The 27,609-nt window shown below is 39.2% G+C and overlaps 1 protein-coding gene across 1 annotated transcript in view; it reads left to right on the plus strand.

Annotated features, from left to right (window-relative positions):
- Positions 1-27,609, plus strand: part of ercc2 (excision repair cross-complementation group 2) — a 107,546-nt gene that overhangs the window by 2,251 nt on the left and 77,686 nt on the right. Inside the window, exons 3-6 of the mRNA XM_039769437.1 lie at positions 4,551-4,628; positions 8,622-8,684; positions 11,144-11,257; positions 22,121-22,237. Of these exons, the coding sequence (XP_039625371.1) occupies positions 4,551-4,628; positions 8,622-8,684; positions 11,144-11,257; positions 22,121-22,237 (372 nt within the window). The remainder of the gene's footprint in view (positions 1-4,550; positions 4,629-8,621; positions 8,685-11,143; positions 11,258-22,120; positions 22,238-27,609) is intronic.

Below are 27,609 nucleotides of genomic sequence, written 5' to 3' on the forward strand. Positions count from 1 at the left end.
AACAAAAACCTTAATAGTACTTAATTTAACTTTAAACCGCTAAAAATGACTTGGGCTCTGTGTCAACAAGTTCATCAAACTTATTATTAGACAGCAAACCATGATGTTGTGAATTAACAAAGCTACACATCAAACATACATCATGAAACGAAGGAAAAACTGTGGAGATGAATGACAAAAAGAGCCAAGAAAATCAGTATACAAAATAAAGTCTTCATTTTTAATCTCTGTATATTTCAGATTAGGAAATGGACATCTGTACCAATATGCAAAAAGTAATCTTTGGCATTGTTGTATAAACATGGCAGAATGGCAATGTAGTTAAACTACATTGTTAGTAGTAATCTGTTTAACTTATTGTGGTTTCCTCTTTCTTCAAATGTATGGATAAAAACTATATTTGACAGTTTTAAATCAGGCAGAAGGCTCCTTTTATCAAATTGAGGGAGTAGTTGGAAACGGCTATTTGGCCGAGGTCTCTAGGACTCTGACTGTGTCTGGCTTATCTGACTCCTTTTCTACAGTCTAGTCGTGGTTCTGCAATTAGTTGATGGACAGATATTGTTGTTTTTCATTTATGTTAATTAGTTTCTATACTGTATCCTTATATGTGATAGTTCTGTATTTAGTGAGTGCTATGATTTATTACAATGCTCTGCGCCTGCATTTGGTAAGGAGCGCTGTGCAAGAACAAAGTATTTTGTATTATTGTATTTCTGAGGTGGCAATGTTGGATTGACTATCTAGCTCTGTGAAGAGGATTACTTGTGTTCTTTTTTTATGAATTGTATTTACCACATTTTTTGACACCAGTTGCACACCCAACCTACTTGGTCATCTCTGTCCGAATTGCCTTTCATAGAATTTCTTCCATTTTTTTTCCCTACAGGTTTTTTTGGGAGTTTTTTTTTTTTTTTGTTGTCTTAGAAAGTCAAGGCTGGGAACCTGTCAAAAAACAGGACCTTGTCCTTGTGTGATTTTTGGGCTGTATAAAAAACAAATTGTTGTTGTACCTGAGTGCCATTCTACTGTGAATATAAACTGCTTCTAAGAGTTTACCTGCCTGTTGCCATCTGCTATCAGTCACTGCTACAGCATTTTCTTGAAGGAGGGAGTAACACATCACCACTGTTTTAGCAGCCATTTTCTGGTCTTGTCCAGTTTCGCTGGTTACACCTCAGATCTTTTCCTCCAGTCTTTACAGTCCTGGCCATTCTTTAGATGTATGTGTTTATTTTTCATATTATTTGACACCATCTCCACCTCTTCAGTTTCACTCTGGGAGGTAGACATTGATTGCTTCACAATTAAAAAAAAAAACATACACAATATCCTTGTACAGTTAACTGGAAGGTTAGGACAATTCCTAGCTATTATGTTTAGACATTTCTTTTTCTCTACATAAAAAATACTTGTTGAACATCATTCTAGTAAATGCAATATGTATTACCAAGTCTTTTATCTATAACTACCCAAACTACCTGGCATTGCACAGGTATATTTGTGGAATGGGATAATGCAAGAAAACAAAGGTTTATGTGTTTCTTTTGGGTTTTTTTTTTTAATGGTGACCCTTTTGTTATTGGTAGCTGTCCCACCTGATTCTCTATCAATGACCCTGCTCTTGTGAGTCGAGTATTTGTTCTTTTCGGATCTGATTGGCATCGAGAATTGTGGTAACACCTTGCTGGGTTGTAACCATGAATGCTGTCATGTCTGAGTTGTCCTCTTAGTTTAAGATGAGCAGTTCATAGTTCTTAAATCAGGGGTCTCCAACATGTCATGATCCTTTTAACACAAATTCATGATCCACAATCTGAATTGCAATCTATCTTTTTCAATGTGGCATACACTTAAGAGAATATCTGAACACACACTCATCAAGACCTAAGTATCACTTTATTTTAAATATGAAACAAAGTTGAATTCAATTGTTCTCTCGTTCGCTAGCTAAGCGGATTTAAGGAACACGCCTCGAAGCTGGCAAGTGAGTGAGGAAGGCCCCTCCCCTCAGCCCGCTGCCTTTTTCTAGGATTCACGCAAATAAATCAGTACTGCAAGTGAACTATGATACATAGCGAAAGAAGTCGCAAAATCAACCGGAATGCTCAAGCAAATTATAGAAAAAACCCGATCTAAGTCTGTTAAGTAGCTCTGTCATGAAAAGTGGACAGACATGCATACAGACAGAGAGACGTTGGATTTTATATATTATATATTAGTAAACCTTCAAAATAATGTGCAGTTAAAAGTCTCAACATCATTCTCAGCATTTCTGGAGCTGAGTAGAGCCAGATAACTATAAGAATCTTCACCAAGCAGCTCTGAAAAAGTCTGCTTTGTTTGGGTCTACACACCTCTGTGAGTCTGCCTTTTCTGACATGAATGTCATGAAATCAAAGTTCAGAACAAGGCTGACAGATGAACATTTAAATGACTCCATAAGAGTGACCCTAAGCGGCTATACTCCACCATACACCTTTCTTGTTGACTCCATGCAGTGCCAGTCATCTGACTAACTAAAAAACACATCACACATGCAACTGGACATGTAAACTCTTTTGTGAAGTGAAACAGTGACATGTAATAAAATAACAAATGACTATGTTATGTCTCTGTAGTTGTAATTGCATTGTTTTGTTTTGACAGCATTCATGTTTTAATTCAATAGTGTGAGATACACTAGAAAATACATGCAGACATACTGTACAAAATGCACTTGCAGCTGAACTGAATATTTTTTTGTGATGTTTTAATGCAAAATGTGAGTTGTGGACACCAACAATTTGTTAATGTTCAGGCAAAACAAGCTTATTCAGTTTGTTTGGGTTGAAATAAGCTATGAGAATAAATGTTAGAAAACATGAGTAGCTCTTGGCCATTTTCATTTTGTAAAAGTAGCTCTCGGGGCGGGGAAAAAGGTTGGAGACCCCTGTCTTAAATTATGAAAAAAAGCCAACAAAGCAGGAGTTAAACAACAACCCTTTGATTCTCCTTTGCGTTGTGCTGCACAACCACTATCATTCAAGCCACATCCAAGCATGCAGTACTCCTTTTTATATTACAGTAAGTGTAAGCAGCACATTGCATTGCCTGAGTAAAGTAGTGTTAAGCTCTGGTTATTTTGTCAGCTAGTCTGGCTTCAGTCTATTTCAGCTTAGAGCCAGCAGGTGGCACTGGTATGCAAACTGTAGCCCTCAGAAAAAAACAAAACAAAAAACACTGTAACCCCCCCAGGACCAAACATTAGAGCTTCAAAGTAGTCTGTCTTGTCTATATTGTCTTTCAAAGCAACTATGCAAAATTTGGTCCAGGTCAGTCAAAGGGTGTAGGATTGTATAAGGAACATGCAGACATACATACAGGCATTCTGTTTTATATTTATACATTGTATAAATACTTATAACTCAAGAACTATATTCTCAGTCGTTATTTTTCTGAACTAAAATTTGTTAGAGATTATACTTTTACATTAAAATTTGTTGACTCAATACTGCAAGACTAGTTTTCTTTGTGTTGCTCTTTTTGAAAAATTGCATTTCAGCCTCCATGAATGTGTCTTTGCATCTGCCACAATGCTGACAGTGATCCTGATATTGACACCGTACTCACACAGACCTAGGTATTGTAATACAGTACATGTCCAGCTCAGTGTGAAAAGTGCAAATATGGTATGATCAATTAGGGATAGGATTATTAATATGTACTCATAATAAATAGATAGATAGAACTTTATTTGTCCCCATGGGGAAATTTGGCTTTTTACAGAAGCTCTTTAAATGAATCAATACATAAATAGGTAGATAAGTAAGTAAATAAATACATCAATAAATATACACGCATACTTTGGTCTGAACACACACACTGGATTAATATAAAGCAAGAAAATTAAAAAGAAAGAAAAGATCTGACTTGGCTGTCACAGTCACACTGAGGCATTAAGCAGATGTATTGCTGTTGGTAAACAAGAGCCAGAAGAATTTCTTCTACACTTCTGCTAGATGGCTAAAAGTACTCAGTGTGTCAGAGAGAGGATGTGCAGCATTTTTTATAATGGCATTTAGTTTTGTTTTAATTCATTAATTTAATTTGATAAGAAATACATAACTAGATTTTTTAGTGACACTAGTACTTAGTTTTTAATTATAGTCACAGTATGCATTTATGTGTGTCTTTAAAGTGGGTTTATTTTGTGGCTTTCTGTTTTTTGTACAGCAAAACACTTTTTAATTGTTAGTTAAGAAACTGCAGGTGTGTTCATTAAGAATTAGAAAGATTGGGTATTCTATTCAAGTGTATACTTGTTTTTGTATAATAGATATAAAAAAACACAGTTAACTAATGTGTAGGTAGTTTTTGAAGCAATGTTCTTCCATACAGAAGAGATGTGCCAATTAATTGTTTGGAAAGTAAAACTGAAGCCATAAGCTTACATGTTGTTAATTGAACATTTTACTAAGAATTAAAAACAGTTCTTTCTCATGCAGAGAGTCCTCTTCTAACCAGATATGTTTGAAAGTGATCCAAAGTTATTTTCTTTCTTTATTTAGGGTCATGGTGTGCTTGAAATGCCATCAGGAACTGGGAAGACCATCTCACTATTATCTCTTATTGTTGCTTATCAAAAAGTGAGTATTTATTGTTATTTATAAAAGGTTCTCTTATATTTATTACATAATTAATGGGCCAAAACCCTTCCTCTCTCTCTCTCTTTCTCTCGCTATGTATTTAAGTGTATATATGTGTCATATGCATGTGTATGTGTGTGTGTGTGTGTGTGTGTGTGTATGTATATATATATATATATATATATATATATATATATATATATATATATATATATATATATATATATATATATATATATATATATATATATATAATGTGTGTATATGTATAATGTTCAAAGATTAGGAACCATCCAGTTTTCATGTTTTTAATAGAAATCAATATATATTTTACTAAGGTACCATGAAGCTGACTTAAAAACAGAGGCTATACGTTGATAATGCTTCAAATGGCTTTTATTGCTCTGATTTATAATTTATTATTCACTTGTGCCTATAAAGCTTATTTTTAGCAGTCACTACTCCAGCATCCTAATGGCAAACTCTCTTAGGTCATCCTTAATGAATGATTTTTAAATGCTAATTAATTATTAACAGTAGAATCCCTGAAGCCTACGAGAAAAGTCGTAATCCCAGTCCACCTTAAATGCTTTTGCACCTCATCATCAGCGTCTTTGTTTTGTAAATGTGCTGCTATCCCATCCCCCCACTGACGCACCTAAAGTTCTCCCAGCTCAAGTCTGTTTATGTGGGTGTAAGGTGCCTAGAGTAATATATTGTTATTTGGAATGCATGCATTTCATGTGTGTTCCATGTCTACAACGATCCTGTTAAATATAGGATGACGGGAAATGCGAGGCAAGAAATGTATTCCAAATAAACGCTTTCACAAAAGGTATAACAAAACAAGTGCACCTTATTCAAAAATATAACAGAAGAAAAAAAAATTATTCAATTTACATGCTGCTGTCAATATATAAAAACTGAAGCCCAAATACCAATTGCATGGCTGGTGTAGAAGTAAGTCTCTGAATCAAGAGGTTGCCGGTTCGATCCTGGGTCTTCCTCGCATTTTCCGTTTTGAGTAGTGAGCTTCTCTTGTTACTGCTAATATACTGTATTTAATAAAAACATACATTTGGTTTGAGTCTACTTGTAAAAGATATTGCTGAAGGGATATAAGCAGACACTCAAACACTGGTGAATCATGTCTTCTTGATATCTTGTTGTTACTTGAATTTTTTTTATTCAGTTTTATTGTTGATTTAAAGCAAAGACGCTGATGGAAATGTGCAAAGAAATTTAAGGTGGCCTGGGATTACAACTTTTTTCATAGGCTTCAGGGATTCTAGTGTTAAAGAAACCCTTGTAATAATGTGATATGCTGATACATCCATACAAGTGCTCCAGGACTCATCTTCAGTGATATACTTTGTTCATTGGGTATTTTGGGTCTTTTAACTTAAGACTTCCATACCCAGACAACCCAGCTTTGGTTGATCCGTCCCCAACTTATGTCCCAGTGGCTTTAGCCCATGTATCACCCTTTAAACCCAAAGCCATGTAAAGGAGGCTTCCACAGCCTCTGTGATGGTTTGGATGGTTTACCTCTTTGCAACTCCATTTATGTCAAGCAGTGTGTATACTTTGAAGACTGAGTGGCCTGAAGCGCCACTACATTCTGTTTCAATTGACTGGCAGCGAGCTTGCCAGCCAGCCCTGCCTCCTGCATTGCTGTAATAACTTCTGGTACTTGGCAAGCTTCTTATCATATGCTTCCACCATGTGGTCCTCCCAGGTCACTGTGAATTCTGTCATGACAAATTGTTTTGAAGCCACTGATAGAAAGACTATGTCAGACTGCAGTAACATTGTTCCAACGTGGGCTGCAAATTTGAGATGCTTGCTTAGGTCTACCTTTTAACTGCCAGTCTTGTGCAGTATTGAGTAGGCCTGCCAGTCTCTTGTGCTTTTATTAAAGTAATGTGTTTTCTAAGAGGATAATGGTGTTTGCTGGCAATGATGGTGAAACACTATTTGTCACTTCTTTCAACATTTGGTCATATTGGCAGTGGTAGGATCCCTCTCCCAGGGCCTTTGGACAACTGATAAAATATGTTGTGCCCCTTTTCTGGAGCAAAAATATCAAGATTGAGTTTCATTCTTGCCACAAACATGGAAATTTTCAGAGCTTGGTAGGGCATCAAAGATAGTATGGATCAAGAACTTTATGCTTTGGGGTTCTGTTCACCAAGTTTCAGACTATGAGATCTTCTGTTTCACTGTACTCTCCTACCTTATCCATGCACCCTACTTTCTCAATACCTCCACCCTGCTGGTAAGCTTCCCTTCTCCTGTACATAGTGGGTCATTTCGTTGCCCTGGACTTCATTGTTCTGGGGGCTTAGGGAAGCCACCTAGCTCTGCTCATCCATTTTCCACCATTCCCACTTTTTCCCTATGCCTCAGCTGTGAGTCTGCCATCTCTTAACTCACTGAGGCCCCTCCCAATCCTGCTTGTCTGAACCTGCTTTTAAAACTATGAGGTCCCTAGAGACCCTAAACAGCAGTGCTTCTCTAGTACAAGAGATGTTAAACTCTTTCATTATGCTGCTGATTGGGAGCTGCAGCAAATTATGTGAGAGACCTAGCCACCTATGAAGATAGCCGCTAATCTTCCTAAGTAATGCTTCCACCATTGTTATGGGCACCTCATAAACCAGTAGAGGTCAGAGGATATAAGGCAGGACATCGTGCTGGTAGATCCAAGCCTTGAACCTGCTGGGTAGTCCTGATTTGGCCACACTGGTAAGCCATGCCTGAAGGTCCTGCATTTTTATCTAGACTGCAGTCAAATACCTTTTTTCAGACTTTTCACTGGTTTCTCAGTGATGCATGTAATTTTAGTGCCGTCCAAGAAGAAGTGGACCCTATTAGCCACTTTGCCCTTTTTTAACAGCAGGGACCTGGATTTAGCTGGCTTAAAGGTCATTCTTGCTTAGGTAATGAGCTTCTCAATGCCCAGAACTGATAATGTTGTGAAAGTGACGTTACCCATAGTGACTCGGAGGGGGATTGCTGCAACACTAGACTTCACACCAGGAGCATTTGCATTCCACCTCCACTGCTTTTAGTACTAGGGCTGGACTTTCTGTGCAGTCTTTTTGGAACTCCACTGCAGAGGAAAATAATGGTTAGCATTGGTGCCCCCTCTTATCACAAGTTGGCATTGCTTACCTTTTATAGAGCCCGGAAGGTGGTCCCCAGGTGCACATGCATGACATCTTTTTTGAGGATAATGTCTTTCAATAGTTGAGACAAGATGCTTAAGAAAATCTTGGTTTGATGGATCGAAATTCCTCAATGCTTTTGGCTCAGTGCTGCAATGCCTCCTCTGTGGGAGTCCGTACAATCTTGGCATATCTCTACTGATTAGCCCCACTCCCCTTACACCAGACAGTCCACAAGATTTTCCAGAAAAGTTGGTGGAGCTGTGGGTAATGCTTATACACTTTATTAGACACTCCGCTGAGTCTAACAAATCAGTTTATTGTTGTTTTACAAAATAAGGGGTATTTCATGTGACAGATTGCCAATAAAGATTTAATAGAAAGTTGTTCATCATTACCTTGAGAGAAGTGGGCAATCTGAATCCAACCAGGATAGAAAAAGAAGTGGAAGGCTCAGATACACAATTACACAGGAGCAAGATGTAATGCCCCATGCCCATAGCCATTCACAGTTCATCTTTGGTATCTAATATTTCATAACTAAGTATCTATGGTTGAGAAAACAAGACACAGGCCCATAAAAAGTGCTTCTTTATTTATAGTGATAAAACAACAATAATATGAAAAAAGAAAATTCTTCAAACCAAAAAATAGCACAGTGTAATCCACCAATCAAAGTTCCAATGAAACACCAAAAAACACACAGGAAAATATTTACAAAAAATGCATCCTTTATTTTCCCCAAGTCTCAAATTTTTGTAATGTATTGAAATAAACTTGTGAAAACATAGCTATAAGAGGTATTATTTTCTTTGTATTGTAGGCATATCCATTAGACGTAACAAAGCTGATCTACTGTTCTCGGACAGTTCCTGAAATTGAAAAGGTAAGATAATACATGATTTTTTATTAAGTTTTTTTTTATTATTAACCATTTTTTATTAAGTTATTTGCATCTGATGTTTTGACTTCTAAATGTGGTCCTGATGATGTAAAGTCTGATATTATTTGATTTGATATTAATAAACATCCGAATTTCTTCTGGTGAGTTTTAAAAAAAAAAACAGTAATAAACAAAAAAATAAATTTGTTAAGATACAATGGTAATTTTATGAGTTTATTCCTGAGTATTAGTATCTTATTTTGCAAATAGCATTTTCGTTATGCTCCATAGTGCATGAATTATACATTAAAATGAAATTACCTCAATGACACTGTTGATGTTAGAACATTAGAATTATTGTGATGAGGACAAGCCTTCCAGTCCAGCTAGCTTGTCCGTCCTATTCATAAAGATTGTCTAAAATAACATCAAGTCAAGACTTTGAAGATCCTTAAAGTCCTACTCTCCACCACACTACTTAGTAATTTTTTCCATCTGTCTGTTGGTTTTTGCGTGAAGACTTTCTAACATTTGTGTAAAATTAGATACTGTCATGCATAGTATAGGCACACTAAGAGAAGAACTGTCAGAACTTCCTCGGATTTAGAAATGAATATAGGGAGTACAATAAGGAATGCTTATCATTTTTGACATCAGGAACTCTAGGTGATTAGGCCATTGTATGAATTGAAGTTGTTGCTTGCTTGATTCTGGGATTCGACAGGGGGTGTGTTTTTGCTTCTACTCTGTTCAATGCTTGTATGGACTGGGTGTTGGGCAAGGTTGGCCGTGGGGCATCTGTTGGTGAAGAAAGATTCACGGATCTTGACTTTGCTGATGATGCTGTGATCTTCGCGGAGTCAATGATTGGGGTGCTCTAGAGACTGAGCAAGGAGTCTGAGTGCCTGGGCTTGCGAGTGTCCTGGATAAAAACAAGATCCAGGCCTTTAATGACCTCTTGGACGCAGTCATCATTAGTGTGTCTGTTTGCAGAGAGAGTATCAGCCTTGTAGAGAGGTTTGCTTACCTTGGCAGTGACATTCATGTCTCTGATGACTCTTCCTATGAAGTCAGTAGACGGATTGGGAGAGCATGGGGGGGTAATGAGGTCGCTGGAAAGGAATGTGTGGTGCTCCTGATATCTATGCAAAAGGATGAAGGTCCAAGTCTTTAGAGTCCTGGTGCTTCCCATCTTGCTATAAGGTTGTGAGACATGGACACTATCCAGTGACCTGAGTCAAGACTGGACTCCTTTGGTACTGTGTCTCTCTGGAAAATCCTTGGGTACCATTGGTTTGACTTTGTGTCGAATGAGCGGTTGCTCATGGAGTCCCGAATGAGGCACATTACATGCATTGTGAGGGAGCGTCAGTTACGGCCCTACGGCCATGTGGCGCGTATACTCGAATGGTGATCCGGCTCGCAGGATCCTCATTGTTGGGGATCCGAGTGGCTGGACCAGGCCAAGGGGTCGCCCACATAATACCTGGCTGCGGCATATAGAAAGTAATTTCCGGAGGGCGGGACTGGACCGCGTGTCTGCCTGGGGGGTTGCCAACCAGGATCCAGAGTTGTTTCGTTGTGTGATGGGTGCGGCAACGCACTGCACCAGTGCATGCTCCTTGACTTGACTTGGTGTGTTGGGAGGCTGATAGTATGCTGATTTCTATGCTGTTTACACTTTTAGTAAAAAAAAAAAAATACTGTTGAGTTTTTAGCATGTTGCAGCACCTAGAACCAAACTGTTTGTGCTCTTACAGTTTTCATTTTGCTTCCACTGCGTTGATGACAGGTGTCGTTGCTCTCGTACTGTAAAAGTGCAGCAGTTCATGAGTATGTTTTGTGTGTTTTTTTTTTAGTGCTTTGATTTTTATTGTTAGAGTTATTTAAAACTACATGTTCATATTTCTACTGACTAGATTCTACATGGCAGTGTCAACTTTGAATGGCCCCTTTAAGCAAAAGTGATATATTAAGGAATTACCTTATTAGGTACTATACTGGTGGGGGTATAGAAATTTAAGAAAAGCATATCAAGCTAGCCTTCTTGTTACACAAGTGCTTGGTTTAGTGCCTTTCCTTGCATATGATTCCTCATCTTTTGTGTATTTATTGTTTTATGTCTTTCCTGATGGCTTTCACCTTTTATGATACATAAGGGGGGCAATGATCTTATTGTCGCCCCAGGTCAAATGATAATAATGTAATATGAATTGATACAAACAATAACAATTATATTTGTTTAATTTGTAATTTTGAATTTGGCGTCTTGTATGGCAAGTATTGTTCATTGTTTGTAATGCATTTATATAATTTGTTTTTGTATACATAACATACAATACCAGATGTAGATATGATTTATGACCTCAACAAATAGTGTGAAACAAATTGACACTATTAGAGCTAGGATACTCGTGGCTTTTGTGTCACTGTTTTGTTCAAAGTATTTCTTTGTCATTTAGGTGGTGGAGGAATTAAAGAAGCTAATGGAATTTTATGAGAAAATGACTGGAGAAAAACAAAACTTCTTAGCACTTGCACTTTCTTCTAGGAAAAATCTTTGTGTGCACCCTGAAGTAAGTGCTTATTTTGTCAGTTTTTTGTTTTTTTTTCTTTTCTTTTTTAGAAAAATAGTGCTAATGTATTAAGTTCTAGCAGGTAAGATGCAGATAATTAGGTGTTACAATGAACTTATTCATATGACAAATGCATTACATAGACCAGAGCCCGTCACACTGATACTGCCTAACTATGTAAAAAGACACACACTGTAAAAACAGTTTCAATGAGCTTAAGTTGGCCCATCAGAAATGAGATTCACTTATGCACCATCTGATGTGGGTTTTCAGATTAGAATTATGCCATAGGCTTTAGGAAAATTCAAATGTGTTTCTGTTGGAGGAGAGAACAGATGTTTCCATACCCATATTTACTGTATATGCTCACGTATAAGTTGGGTCTTGAAACCTGAAAAATTGATCGTAAAATCAGACCCCGAATTATATGCCCGTTCAGAAATTTTTTTTTTTTTTCCAAATCTTCTTGCCTCCTCCAATCTCGCATTAGTTTCTCAGACCCATCGAATTTTGTTGCAGCAGCGCAGTCACCAATTTCTTTTCGCAACGACGTTTAATTTAAAATCAGCTTCATATTTTCTTCTGATCGAATGCTCAATCGTAGATAAGGGATGCTCTTACGATAAAGGTGTATGAGGATGTGAGATACAAAAAACACGAATCAGTGCAAACGTTGCTTCGGAATAGTTTGGGTATTATTTTGTGGTCACATGCGCACAAAAGAGAGAGGTTAGGAGCATGCACTGATACAGCACATTGCCGCACAAACATAGAATAAAAGGCAGTGTGCTCTGTGGTTACTCTCTCAGGTAGGCACTAGGATATCATAATCCCTTGTACCTATAACGTGAGTTTTCCGCATTTGACTTATACGACCGACATTATAAAATACCAGAAATTATACTGTAAAATAAAGTCCTGACTTATCCGCGGGAGAACTTATCCGCGAGTACATGTGGTAAAATTTTTTACATATGAAAAATAGTTACTTGCCATTTGCCTTACTATGTTTATGTTTCTTTCCTTTTTTGTTTCTGTTTTTATTATCCCTAAGCATTTTTGTTTGGTAAATTGTGCCTATAATTATAGGTTATTATTTTGCACTTGAAACTTTATTGGAAGTTTGATCCCAATTTTGTTTTTGGTGAGCAAAGAGTTTTGTCAGCAATTACCACTCAAGTAAATGTTTCTTTTGCTTGCATCCTCTTCATAATAGTAAAATGTATTAATATGCATGATTCAGTCTTTTAATGCTTTTAATATACTGTGTTGCTCTGTTTGTAATATGATGAAAACACAGTGCATTTTAAAGCTTCAAAGTTAAAAGGTCATTGACTGAGATATAGAAAGGATGACAAAGTGCAGATGTCAAGACAGTTGTTGTTGTTGTGTATCAGATTCAGCTACACAGAATACTGCATTATCTTACATTGTGCAGCCTGTACTGCATCACAAACACTCCTACCATTTCAGAAGTTTTAAGGCCTGTGACTACACTAACTTGAAAATCTGCCAGGCTAAGCAGTGAAAGATTCAAATGGTGTATATCTGCAACAGACCTGTGTTTAACACTAGAATTAGCAAAGCCTAAGAAAAAAACTTGTAAACCCAGCTCACCTTTAAACCCGTTCGCACCTCTCCGTCAGTGTTGTTTGTTTTGTAAATATATTGATAAGCGCAGCAGCCTACTATCTCATCCTTCCACCGCCACAGAAATGGCAAAAATCGCTTTCCCAGCTCAAGCCTGGTTTATCTGTTAATGAGGTACCGGGAGCGGTACAGTGTAAATAATATATTGTTATTTGGAACACTTGCGTTTCATGTGTGTTTCGTGTCTACAAAGATCCATGTACAGTGCATCTGGAAACCAGGCACCGCTCATCACCAGGCCAATACCATCCCTACAGTGAAGCATGGTGGTGGCAGCATTTTTTGGTTTTTCAGCAGCAGGAATTAGGAGACTAGTCAGGATAAAGGGAAAGATGACTGCAGCAACATACAGAGACATCCTGGATGAAAACCTGCTCCAGAGTGCTCTTGACCTCAGACTGGGGTGACGGTTCATCTTTCAGCAGAACAACGACCCTAAGCACACAGCCAAGATATCAAAGGAGGGGCTTCAGGACAACTCTGTGAATGTCCTTGAATGGCCCAGCCAGAGCCCAGACTTGAATCCGATTGAACATCTCTGGAGAGATCTTAAAATGGTTGTGCACCAACGCTTCCTATCCAACCTGATGGATGGAGGTGCTGCAAAGAGGAATGGGCATAACTGGCCAAGGATAGGTGTGCCAAGCTTGTGGCATCATATTCAAAAAGACTTGAGGCTGTAATTGCTGCCAAAGGTGCGTCGACAAAGTATTGAGCAAAAGCTGTGAATACTTATGTACATGTGCTTTCTCAATTTTTTTATTTTTAATAAATTTGCAAAAATCTCAAGCAAACTTTTTTCATGTTGTCATTATGGGGTGTTGTGTGTAGAATTCTGAGGAAAAAAATGAATTTAATCCATTTTGGAATAAGGCTGTAACATAACAAAATGTGGAAAAAGTGATGCGCTGTGAATACTTTCTGGATGCACTGTAAGTGTAGTATGACAGAAATGTTGAACACATACCTAAAAGACAAACTTTTTTCATGTTTTAGTACTAATGACAAAATTTTGACGTGAAGTGTATATAATGTGTGAAGACTGAAGTCCAAATATCAGATAAGCACTTTCACAAAAAGTAAAAGTATAACAAAACAAGTGTGCTTTCAAGACTGTAACCAAAGAAAATGAAATTGGGTTAGTGTATGTCATTGTTACGACTGTTTTGGTAGTACAGCAGTAAGAGCTGCTGATTAATAATCAACAGGTTGCAGTTTCAAGCCTTGCCGCATCACAAAATAAATGTTTTGAGGAGTGAGCTGCCCTTCTTGTTACTGTTATACAATAAAAACATACATTTGATCTGAGTCTGTAACAGCCGATGTAAATGTATGGTGGTTGTAAAGTTTAGCGCTTTTTTTTAATTCGGTTTTATTCTCTCAGTCGCGCTCTGATATTGCTGTTTTCAAATAAAGACGTGCATAACAGAGGTAAACTCAGATGAGGACGAGTATTCTGCATCGGAGAAAGAGAACAGAAGCCCTTCCCTCCCTATAAGAAACATCATTTACATTGTAATGTATCATTTTTGTTCACAAAATACTTTGTCAAGATGGAGCCCATAAAAGGGAATTTTGGAAAACTATGTTTAAAAAAGTGTCTTAATAAGGAAGCGTAGGCTTTCAAAACCTATTAAGTCTCCTGCACAAAACAAAATTTCAAAATAACATCAGTTTGAAATTATAAGTTATTAATAATCACTTTCTGCTACTATAGTGTTCATACTGTATTAGTCATTTTTAATGATTATGTTTGCTGATTTGATTTAAATAATACATATTTAGAGAAATATAGCCTCCTCCTGTTGGAGTTGAACCGTGTTATTCAGGACACAAACTAACCAACTAAGCCACTACACTATTGAGTTACTATAACAGTAAGCCTCTTGTTAAAAAGTAGCAACTGAACATGTCAAAATACTTCTAGTAGCAACTGTGTATACAATATTGAGATTATTTTAGAGTTGGTTCAGTTGAGTTTTTCAGGGATAGTTCAGATTGATGGTTTTTTAAATGAAGCTCACTGGTTCACATCAGACTGGCTAGTCCATGCGCCCCCTGTTTTGTGTCATTAGATCTATTTAAAGGTTACCTATAAAGACTGGGACAGTATAATCAATGTATTGAGCAACTAATAAAACACATTTTGGTAGCTGTGGGTGCTCCTTAATTAGCAGCTGAACTTTAAATTGCAAGACTGTTATTTTCTTAAACATTTGGCAAGTTACTGGAGATAAATTTTTTATTGTCATTACTGGTTCCATCCAGCAGTACATTTTTTTTCCTCCTTTCATACAGTACTGTGCATCAGCAAATAAACTAACTTCTAAATTAACTCTAATCTATTAGATTTGGCTTCAGGAAGCCATCCACAATCAAACAAAATTAAAAGGTTTTCCCACCTCAAGACAGCTTCAAGTTATAATGCCGGAAAAACAGCTTCTCTACATTTACGCCATAGAGAGAGCTCTTCTTGAACTCATAAGTGTTGCCCATAACATTGAAGATATGCTAACTGTGATGATAGGGGACAAGCCAAATATCACTTTGCCTGAACAGAGAGGACCATAAAAGCAGAAATACAAGAGCTTTTAAGCTCCTTTCAATGGCATTGAATTTTATGTTAGTTCTTAAGGCTTACCCAAACCAGGCTGTTGCCAGTAATGCATATGCAGCATTTTACAAGTCGCCTCTGTTTTTTGTCTGAACATTTGGAATAAACAAGGGAAAAGATGGTACAACGCCTGTAACCCTTTACCAGACATTTCTCAACATCTTAAGTTGACAAATGAATCTAATTAGATGAAATTTGAGGATCAGGTAACAGAAAAAACAACATTAATCTTTGATGCCCTTAATGGTAAAAGGCAAAAAAGGTCTAAGTCATTTTACATGTACATTTTTAAAAAGTTATTAAATCTGTAGTGAAAGTATTTGATTTTTATAAATACATTTTAAAAACTTTTTTTGAAGAGTTGGTTTTGATTTCTTAACAAAATGTAAATTTAAACAAGATAAAATAAATTAAAAAATAATAAACTGACTAAAATTAAATGAAGCACTTGGCAAACATTCCCAAAAGTGAAATCTCACAATGCTTTTTTTGATGTTTGCAAAGCAGTGATTAGCCCAAAGTATTTACAACAGATTTTTTGTTTTTGGTTTTTATTGCATTCTGAAATGAAAGTGTACATTTATAACATGCTGAACAGTAGGATATATCACATATCCTTTAATACAACATTGGACTTCTGTTAAAATTTTCTACACCATTGGTTCTAATAAACCATATAGCAAGACAGGAAGCACCAGGACTCTAAACACTTGGACCTTTGTCTTTTTGCATAGATATCGGGAGCGACACACACCTCAGGATCCCAGTTGGCAACCTCCCCTCCACCCCAGACAGACATGCAGTCCAGTACTACCCTCCGGAAATGACCATCTATCTGCTGCAGCCAAGTGTTAGGTGGGTGTTCCCTTGGCCTGGTCCTGCCACTTGGGTCCTCGGCAATGAGGATCTTGCCAGCCTGATCACCCTCAGGAACCGTGACAGATGGCCGTAGTGCCGTAACTGATGCTCTCTCACAATGCAGGTGATGTTCCTCATTCGGGACTCCATGAGCAACTGCTCATTTGACATAAAGTAAAACCAGCCATACCCAAGGATTCTCTGAAGTGGCACAGTACAGAAGGAGTCCAGTTTTATTCTCAGGTCACTGGATAGTATCCATGTCTTGGAACCATAAAGCAAAAAGGGGAGCACCAGGACTGTAAGGACTTGGACCTTCATCCTTTTGCAGAGATATCAGGAGTGCCACACACCCCTTTCCAGTGACCTTACAAAACTCCCATGCTCTCCCAATCCGTCTGCTGTCTTCATAGGAAGAGTCATCAGAGACATGAATGTCACTGCCAAGGTAAGTAAACCTCTTGACAAGGTCGACACTGTCTCCGCAGACAGACACACCACTGATGGCTGTGCCCAAGAGGTCATTAAACGCCTGGATCTTGGTTTTTATCCAGGACACTCGCAAGCCCAGACACACAAACTCCTTGCTCAGTCTCTCAAAAGGCCTAATCAGAGCCTCCATTGACTCCGCGAAGGTCACTGCATCATCAGCAAAGTCAAGTTCAGTGAATCTTTGTTCGCCAACAGTTGCCCCACAGCCTCTGGACCTCACGACCTTGCTCAACACCCAGTCCATGCAAGCATTGAACAGAGCAGGAGCAAGAACATGCCCCTGACGAACCCCAGAATCAAATGGGAAAAACACAGAGGTTCTGCCTCCACTCTGCATAGCACTCATAGTGCCAGTGTACAGGCTGTGAGACATGGACGCTATCCAGTGACCTGAGATGAAGACTGGACTCCTTTGGTACTGTGTCTTCCTCTGAGAATCCTTGGGTACCGCTGGTTTGACTTTGTGTCGAATGAGCAGTTGGTCATGGTGTCCCAAATGAGGCACATTACCTGCATTGTGAGGGAGAGTCAGTTATGGCACTATGGCCATGTGGCGCGATTCTTCGAGGGTGATCCGGCTCGCAGGATCCTCATTTTTGAGGACCCAAGTGGCTGGACCAGGCCAAGGGAATGCCCACATAACACTTGGCAGGAGGGTGGGACTGGCCCGCATTTGTGCTTGGGGGGTTGCCAACCAAGATCCCGAGCTGTTTCATCGTGTGATGGGTAAGGCAACGCACTGCCCCGCCTGACCTGACCTGACTTGGTTCTAATAATTTAAATATGATAATTCAAATATTTGTCATGTCTTGAAATGAAACTATATAGTATATACATTCTGTATGCTGGGATCGCTTGCGCCGTTTCCTGTTTGAGAACAGAACAACATGTGCAATATTTGTTTTCAAGTCTTTTGACAGGGTGATATGATGGGCATTGAAAAAGCTAGGTGTAAATAAATTATGACTATGATGATCTTGAGTATTTTTTTTCCTTTCTATATTTAAAACATTAAAACAGAACATAACTAAAACAAAGAATCCAAACATAGCAAATACAGTACAACAGTATGCTTTAGAATGAATTCAAAGAAGAGAACTCGGCATTTAGCCAACACCTAAAAGGAAAAACCGTTACACGAACAGAGAGCTCTGTCTAAAATAGTTCTTTATATATGATAAAGCAGCTGACAGAGTGTGAAAGTCAGAAACAGGCCCAGTGTGCTCGTTTTAGGATTTTATTAATGAGTTCTTGACCAATGAGCTGTACCAGGTCTCCATTCTCAGTCTGTTGCTTTATATGATAGTAATGGAGGTGGTAATCAGAGAAGTGTGTGAATTGTATATATTGATAGTAATAAGCAAAGTGGAGTTGAAGGAGAGGAATGCTGATTTGGAAATAAAAGCCATCAGGGAAAATATGAAAAACAGGTTCATATTTTGAGGCAAATGTGGAGGATATATAAAGTAAATGTCTGCATGACTGTGCACCATGTTCAGAAAAAATCTTAGCAAAAATACATTTCAGTGCATGGCCATCAGAATTGGGTATAATAATAATAATAATAATAATAAGTTTTATGTATGTAGCGCCTTTCATACACTCAAGGACACTTTACAATTCAATACACACATTAACAATACAGTAGAAATTACATTCATGAAGAATAATATACATTGAAGAGATGTGTTTTTAACAGATGTTTGAAATTAATAATAGATTTTTCCTTGTGAAGGCTGAGAGGGAGATAATTCCAAATTTTAGGGGCTATCACTCTGAAAGCTCTGCCACCCATAGTTACTAAGCTGCATTTAGGTACAGTGAGTAAGTTAGCGTCCGATGATTGTAATGCACGGGCAGGAGTGTAAGGAAGCAGCAGCTCAGACAGATAATAAGGGGCTAAACCATGAAGGGCTTTAAAAGTGAGAAGGATAATTTTATATTTGATTTTTGAAGAAACTGGTCAGCAATGTAACTCATAGAGGACAGGAGTGATGTGAGCAGATTTTTTAGTGTGTATGAATAAACAAGCAGCAGAGTTCTGAACATATTGTAATCTGTTGATATATGCGATATATGCGAAAAATGTAGAGATATGAAGGGTAGTTTTAACTTGCCATCCATGACCTTTGTGTAAGGTTTGCAGGATAGTAATTGTAAATATACATTTCAGAACTGGTGTTTGGTGAAAGTGATTTTTAGGTGACATGCAATGTGCAGCTGAACGTGCAGTCATGGTAGTAGTAGCAAGGGTGAGAAGAACATGGAATAAGTTCTCATTTCTAAAGGACCTTTTCTGGCATAGAAGATAAACGTAAGAATGCTGCGTGAGGAGATGTATGAAATATGGGAGTGAGATGTGGCCAATGAAAGAGAAGCAAGAAGCAAAGTTGGAAAGAACATAGTAGTTCTTCTGTAGAAGCAGTAGTTGGACAAACATGCAAATTTGTATTCTCATATTCATCTGTGGTTTTAATCTTTGGTTGACAGACAGAATTTTTAATGTATTATCAGATAAAACTTAATTCCATAAGGTAGTTTGGGCACCAAGTGAGAACCATATTGGTGCCTTAGACATAACATTTGTAAGTATGCTTCCTTGGGAGGAAGCATAATGGGAGATCCAGAATGTGCTAAAGAAATTTTAATTCCCCTGGAGAAGCTGGAGATTATTGGAGTTAGGGAAACTTCAAACCATCAAGACGATTTGTTGCCAAAACAAATGTCACTGCTAAAAGTGTTTTGAAAATAATATTTCTGGAAAAAAATACACATGGATGGGATAAATGTAAGCAATGTATAAAATATGTTTACTACTGTATATTTATTGAAGCATCAATAATGCTCCTTTTGTAATGGCTTTCACAAATAGTTGTCCAAAGGCCCTTTAGTGTTTATTTAGCTAAGAAACATAATCTTAACTTCAGGTTGTTCTTCCTGAGTTAGTATTTACTTCTAGGACTTAATTTCACATGGCTCTTAAACCTTTATAAAATCAAAGAGTCTCCAATCAAATTTAAAGACTTGGCTTTAGTTAGTGCCCAGGTAGGTTATGAAACTTGCTTTTAATCACATAGTGAATAGAAGACTAGGGAATTTGTGAGTTTAAGGTCCAATATTTTGACTGCTACACTACGTTGCTTGCTCAAAATTAGTTTTTTAGAATAGAACTGAAACTAGAGCCACACCATTTACGATGCACTTCATTTTTTATATTTGAATTCATGTGGAAAACGTGTATCATCATGTGTCCAAACCAAAGAGAAACCAAAACAGGGCAGTACCTATTCAATAAGGAACAGAAAGATTTATGCGGTAGGATGAAGGTGTGTTTAGGAAGCATTCAATGAATAATTCTAAATTCTGAATTGTATAAATAAAAGTACAACATTTTAAGAAAGTTTGAATGATGGCAATGTAGGTTATTTCTCTTTCCCAGAGTACTAGTGGCCCAAAATGTTCATTCTCTCTGACAGTGAAGATCAAAGTCAATAAAAAAAACAGCACTCCCTATTATTAAGGAGACAGAATGTTTAAGTTGAGAGAGATACATATGATGTGTAGAACTGGCTGAACAAACAGAAGAAAAATATATTCTCCGGTCAGGATGGGGAGCGTGCACTGGTACAGTCCATTGTTGTATCCACCAAATGATGAAACAGCTCGGGATCCTGGTTGGCAACCCCCAGACAGCCATGCGGTCCACCCTCTGGAAATGACCATCTACTGCATGTGCTGTAGCCAGGTGTTACATGGACATCCCCATGGCCTAATCCAACAAGTTGTGTCCTCAACAATGAGGATCCTGCAAGCCGGATCACTCTCAGGGAACCGCGCCACATGGCTGTAGTGCCATAACTAATGCTCCCTCACAATGCAGGTAGTGTCCCTCCTTAGGGACTCCATGAGAAACTACTCATTCAAAACTGCTCTCTCAGTCAAATCAGGGTTACCCAAGGATTCTCTGAAGAGACAGAGCTCTGTCTGAAGATAACTTCCATTCACTGTCAGAAACTTAGCAAGATCTTCCTTCTGTTTTGTGTCTAATTGTGAAAATATGTATTAATATTTCACAGTTAATGAATTGCAGTACAACAACAACAACAACATTTATTTATATAGCACATTTTCATACAAACAGTAGCTCAAAGTGCTTTACATATTAAAGAATAGAAAAATGAAAGACACAATTATAAAACAAAATAAATCAACATTAATTAACATCGAATAAGAGTAAGGTTCAATGGCCAGGGGGGACAGAAAAACAAAAACTCCAGACGGCTGGAGAAAAAATAAAATCTGTAGGGATTCCAGACCATGAGACCGCCCAGTCCCCTCTGGGCATTCTACCTAACATAAATGAAACAGTCCTCTTTGGATTTAGGATTCTCACGGAAGGGCTTGATGATGATGATGGTCACATAGACTTCTGCCTTTTAATCCGTCCATCATTGTTGGAGCATCATGAAGCTTTGAGTGCGCCACCACCACAAAGAAACTGGAAAAAGAAACAGAAAAGAGAGTAGGGGTCAGTACCGATTTTAGAGCCACCATGAATAGTTATTTTGAGGAAATTGAACATATAGGGTATCAGGATTAAGTTAAATTAAGATTAAAATGAAGTTATAAAAAGGCCATGTTAAAGTAATGTGTTTTCAGCAGTGTTTTAAAGTGCTCTACTGTATCAGCCTGGCGAATTCCTATTGGCAGGCTATTCCAGATTTTAGGTGCATAACAGCAGAAGGCCGCCTCACCACTTCTTTTAAGTTTTGTTCTTGGAATTCTAAGGAGACACTCATTTGAGGATCTGAGGTTACGATTTGGAATATAAGGTGTCAGACATTCCGATATATAAGATGCTTTATAAACCATAAGCAGAATTTTAAAGTCAATTCTGAATGACACAGGTAACCAGTGTAGTGACATTAAAACTGGAGAAATGTGTTCGGATTTTCTTTTCCTAGTTAGGATTCTAGCAGCTGCATTCTGCACTAGTTGCAAACGATTTATATCTTTTTTTGTGTAGTCCTGAGAGGAGTGCGTTACAGTAATCTAGTCGACTGAAAACAAACGCGTGAACTAATTTCTCAGCATCTTTCAGTGATATAAGCGGTCTAACTTTACTTATGTTTCTTAAGTGAAAAAATAGCAGTAGTGGATAATGCAAGGATGTAAAGAAACTGAAGTTGTTTTTGGTACAACGTATGAGTTTCCTATGAAACTCATAGACCTGTTTTACTTTTTATTAGGTGAGTTCCCTTCGATTTGGAAAAGATGTAGATGGAAAATGCCACAGTATGACAGCATCTTACATTCGTTCCCGGAAGCAACAAAACCCTGGGGTTCAGTTGTGCCGCTTTTACGAGGTAAGGAGTTCTGTCTGTCTTTATCATTTCATGTGTTATAGTTAATTCTGAATCTACAGCCTTTTTTATCTTTGAGGTGCCTTATGTTTCACAATAATTTTTATTAATTTATTCTTAACATAAATAAGTACCACATTATTTTTCCTTTTTGCACTTCTTTGAGTCCTCAACTATTTAAATGCTACCAGTTTATGATTATTCTGAAATGTAATATTTTACTTTTGATTGTTAATTTTTTTTCATAATTTCCAAAATGTAAAATTTACACAACAATGTAGCTCAAAACTAGAGGTCAGCAACCTTTTCCAAAGCACACTACATTGCTTCTCATATTTTGCTGCCACTCTCCTGTTTGTCCCGTCCTTAAATTTTTTCTACTTCATTTCAAAGTTATGCCATACACTTGTTTTTTGGCACACAATATTTTCACAAAACAGAGTATATACAGCTTGATCCCTTCTTGCAAGAAAACCAAACTCCTTTGTCTGCCCATGTTAAAAAGAATGACTGCTACTCTTGCCTGACACTGTTCACCATAATGACACAGTAGCATGTCAATTAGATGGTTTTAGCAACGGTTAATACTGCCGTTGTGTGTGTGTGTGTGGCTGCTCAGTGAGGAGTGTACGCATATGAAATATTGCTCTTAAGCAATATTTTTTTATTTACTGATTTAATTTTTTTTAATGCTTGCTATAATAAAAGTGGACTTACTTTATTACAGTTATGTTTTATTAAGAAATGTAAAATCATTTTGTAGACAAGTGACTGTTAATCTTCTGGGTTCCACTGAAAATGACTGTGTGCCTGATGTTGCACGCGTGCCTTAGACTGCCAACCCCTGCTTTAAACAGTTTGTCTTTGAATGTCAAAGCAAGCTATCCCACCTGGAGAAAACTATGTCCATTGGATGAGTCACTGCAGATATTTCATATCAGTTTAAACTATTTTTAAGTCTGTTCTATATAATGTTAGTAAATAATATTTTGATTTAAAGCTCAGTAATTTTCTTGATAAACTGCAAATACATGTAGATTGTATTTGTATTTTTTGTTCTGATTGCAGATTGATTTTATGATCCATTGTGTATATTGGCAGTTTAGGCTATTTACTGCAAAATGGCTTGTCTCAGCTATAGCCTCCAAAATCAAGAGTGTAGTGCATTATAGACAATAAAAATATTATTTGCTACAAAATGCTAAGAATTAAGTGGCAATGCTTAAAGCAATGGCTCTCAATCTTTTTTTTTTTTTTAAAACTGAGTGCCACTGCTTAAGTTGTTAACAAGCTACATGAGCCACACAATAAGTTATCAACATGTTTTCTTGAAAAGGACACCAAATACTAAGGTTACACATATTACAGAATGTATATATTCTCCTCCTAATGACATCATTATTTGCTTAATAATTTATGAGATCAAAATTTTAAAAAAACGTTAATGAAGAAAATCACTGAATAAAGCAAAACTAGAACAACTTTTTACAATTAGTTAGAACATAACCAACTCCTCCAACCCTGTTTGTTTATTAATAAATTAAAAAATGTACTATACAATTTACTTGAATGCTTTCTAAATAAAATATTTTTTTGAAAATCGTAAATGCTTATGTTAGTAAGCTTTCTGATGCCGTCTAAAGGAGATTAATTATTTATAGTCAGGATAAAAATTAGTGATGACACGGTGAACTTTTGATTGCAGATTATTGTTCATGAGCTGAGCATAAAAAATCACTTTATTTGGCAAATTGCAGAGAAAGTGCAGTCACACAGAATGTACCTGTGTTTATAAATATGAGGAGTGCCAACAAAATTAGTTTGTGTGCTGTTCACTTCATCTTTCAAATTTGTGACTCTTAATAGAATGCACAGTGTCTTGATTGCCATCTCCCGTTCTGTTTTGTGTGTCCCATCTCCTAATTGTCTTCTGTTTGTAATTTCCTTGCCATGGTATGCATGTGAAAACACACAATTAGAAGCTCTCATGATGCATTGTAAAACATCCTAATATACTGATTTGACAGACACACAATTTACAAGAGCATTAAAAGTCTTTGCATATGATGCAGTATTAAACATCCACTAAACATAAATATTTAGAAGAGTGAACATTGAAAAATGATTTGTAATTGCTTGTTGTTAACCTCCAACAGCTTGTCTGGGGCCACAAGTTGGGAATCCCTGGCTTAAAAAATAAAAGTTTTAAAATGTGAATGATTCATTTCTCACTACTACTGTCCCAGTGGGAAATTTAGAGATAAGTGATGGTTTGTATCATTTGTAAAAGATTCAACAACAACAGGCATAAAGGTTTGGGGTTTTCCGGCCCCGTATATTGTAGAGGCTCCACAATAAAGCAAAAAAATCAGGCCAGTGGTTACAAACTAAACAGTTCATAAGCGCGACGCCATACTAGGCGCTGGCGGCCATTTTTATAAGGGAGGAGCTGGAAGTGGAGGAATGCTGGGAAGGAACCGTGAGGGATGATGGGACTGCTGATGTCATGGAAGATGGCGGAGAAAGGGCGGAAGTAAACGTACTGCGGGCAAGAGTCATGGCGGAGCGTCTTTGGTTCTGGAAAACAAAGAAGAAAGGTTAGTACCCCGCCACTCCCCACCGGCGAACGTCCTTTGATGTGATTTAAGATCCTTCCGCGGCCTCCTAGTCGCGCATGCATGACACGACCCCCTTCCCCCCCAATTAGCCCAAGACTGTCAGATAAGGCGGACCGTACCGAGAGGTCATGGATACGCGAGAGGGCATCGGCGTTGGCTTGAAGGCCGCCGCGGCGATAAGTGACCGTGAACTTATAGGGTTGCAAATCCAGAAACCACCTGGTGACTCGCGGGTTCGACTCTTTATGAAGGGACATCCACTGAAGCGCAGTGTGATCAGTCACCAGAGTGAACTCGCGACCCAATAGGTAGTACCGGAGATAAGTCACGGCCCACTTAATGGCCAGGGCTTCCTTCTCCACTGCCGCATACCGGGTCATCCCGATCCAGCAGTTTCCGGCTCAGGTACATCACGGGGTGTTTGACACCATTGGTGCTTTGGCTCAACACGGCGCCCAGGCCAGTGTCCGAAGCATCGGTCTGGAGGACAAAAGGTAACCCAAAATCAGGGGTCCGTAGTACAGGTGCCGACGTTTGGGCTTTTTTCAAGTCACCGAATGCGTGTTACGCCTTGTCGTTCCATACCACTTGTAAGGGAGTACCTTTTTTTGTCAAATTAGTCAAGGGTGCTGCCCTTTCGGAGAAACTGGGCACGAACCGGCGGTAGTACCCTGCTAACCCCAAGAAAGCCTCCACCTGTCTCTTGGTACTCGGACGGGGCCATTCTAAGATGTCTTTAACTTTGGAGCATTGGGGCCTCACCTGTCCTCGTCCCACAAGGTAACCTAAATACTTGGCCTCCTTTAAGCCAAAAAAACATTTACGGGGGTTGATACGGAGACCGGCTTTACCCAGTGTCGCAAGGACAGCCGAAACCTGCAGTTGATGCTCCTCCCAGGTGCCGGAATAAATGACCACGTCATCCAGGTAGGTGGCACTATAGGACTGGTGGGGTTTCAACACTCTATCCACCAGACGCTGAAAGGTCGCTGGGGCCCCGTGCAGCCCGAATGGGCGGACCTTGTACTGCCAATGTCCACTAGGGGTGCTAAAGGCCGTCTTCTCTTTTGCAGATGCCGTTAAGGGAATTTGCCAATACCCTTTCGCCATATCAAGAGTAGTCAAGTATCGGGCCGCACCCAGCCGCTCGAGTAGTTCGTCGATGCGGGGCATTGGGTAGGCGTCGAACTTGGAGACCTGGTTTAGACGTCTGAAGTCATCACAAAATCTCTAGGAGCCGTCCGGCTTGGAAACAAGGACGATAGGACTGGACCAGGGACTATGGCTTTCCTCTATAATGTCCATATCCAACATCCGCTGCACCTCCAGTTCCACTTCGGCGCGTTTTGCCTCCTGGAGTCTATAAGGCCTCTCCCGGACGATCACTCCGGGGTCCGTGACTATATCGTGCGCAATCAGGGAGGTCCGGCCTGGCGACTCGCTCACTACTTCAGGGATGGCGTGAATAGCCTGGGTTATCTCACGCCGCTGTAAGGGGGTCAGCTCATCACCGAGGTTAAGGGCGCCAGCGAATAAAGAGAGGGACCTACCGGAGTTGGGAGACTCTTCTCTGTCCTTCCACGGTTTCAACAAGTTAATGTGATAGATCCTTTCGCTCGGTCGATGATTAGGTTGGAGGACCAAATAGTCGACGAGCCCTTTCCTTTCCTTAACCTCGTACGGGCCTTGCCAATGAGCCAGCAGCTTCGAGTGGGAGGTAGGAACAAGTACCAACACTCGATCCCCCGGGTGGAACTCCCGGAGGACGGAGTTGCGGTTGTAACACCGGGCCTGTGCTGCCTGCGCACGCGTCACGTGGTCTTTGAGGATAGGCCTGATTTTAGCGAGCCTGTCGCGCAGTTGCGCAACATACTCCAATATATTAGAGGAGGGAAGGGCCTCATCCTCCCAGCCCTCTTTTAGTACGTCCAAAAGTCCCCGGGGTTGTCGCCCATATAATAGCTCAAAGGGGGAGAACCCTGTAGAGGCCTGGGGTACCTCCCCAGTAGGCAAAAAGCACTAGCGGTAGGAGCTGGTCCCAATTCCTGCCATCGGCGCTGACTACCTTGCGGAGCATCTGTTTAAGCGTCTGATTAAAGCGCTCTACTAGCCCGTCTGTTTGGGGATGGTAGACAGACGTCTTCAGGTGCTTTATCCGGAGTAATCTGGCAACCTCCCTGAACGTATCCAAGGTGAAGGGAGTACCCTGGTCTGTGAGGACTTCCTTGGGGATCCCCACTCTAGAAAATAAAAGGACCAATTCCCGTGCGATGTTTTTTGTGTTAGCGGAGCGCAAGGGAACCGCCTCTGGGTACCGGGTAGCGTAGTCCACCATGACCAGTATGTATTTGTCACCACAGGTCGAGGGTTCTAGGGGGCCTACTAGGTCGACCCCATTCTGTCAAACGGAATGTCTATTAGGGGAATAGGGACGAGAGGAGTGCGGTCCCTCCTGGGAATCTGGTGAATCTGGCAGTCTGGGCAGGATTGACAGAAGCGCCGGACCTCCTCGTTGATCCCGGGCCAGTAAAAGTGGAGCTTGATCCTCTCCAGTGTTTTTTCGGCCCCAAGATGGGCGCCTAGGAGGTGGGCATGTGCTAGTTCACATACCTCCCGCCGGAAAGTACGCGGCACTAGCAGCAACTTCCGCACCTCGCCCTCGTGGGCTGCTACCCGATACAACAGATCGTTTGCCAGCACAAAGAAGGGCTTGGTGGCATGGAACCATCAGCTTGTGAGCTGCCTGGCAGAACGATC

The sequence above is a fragment of the Polypterus senegalus genome, chromosome 11 (assembly GCF_016835505.1).
Source record: "Polypterus senegalus isolate Bchr_013 chromosome 11, ASM1683550v1, whole genome shotgun sequence".
NCBI classification, from domain to species: Eukaryota; Metazoa; Chordata; class Cladistia; order Polypteriformes; family Polypteridae; genus Polypterus; species Polypterus senegalus.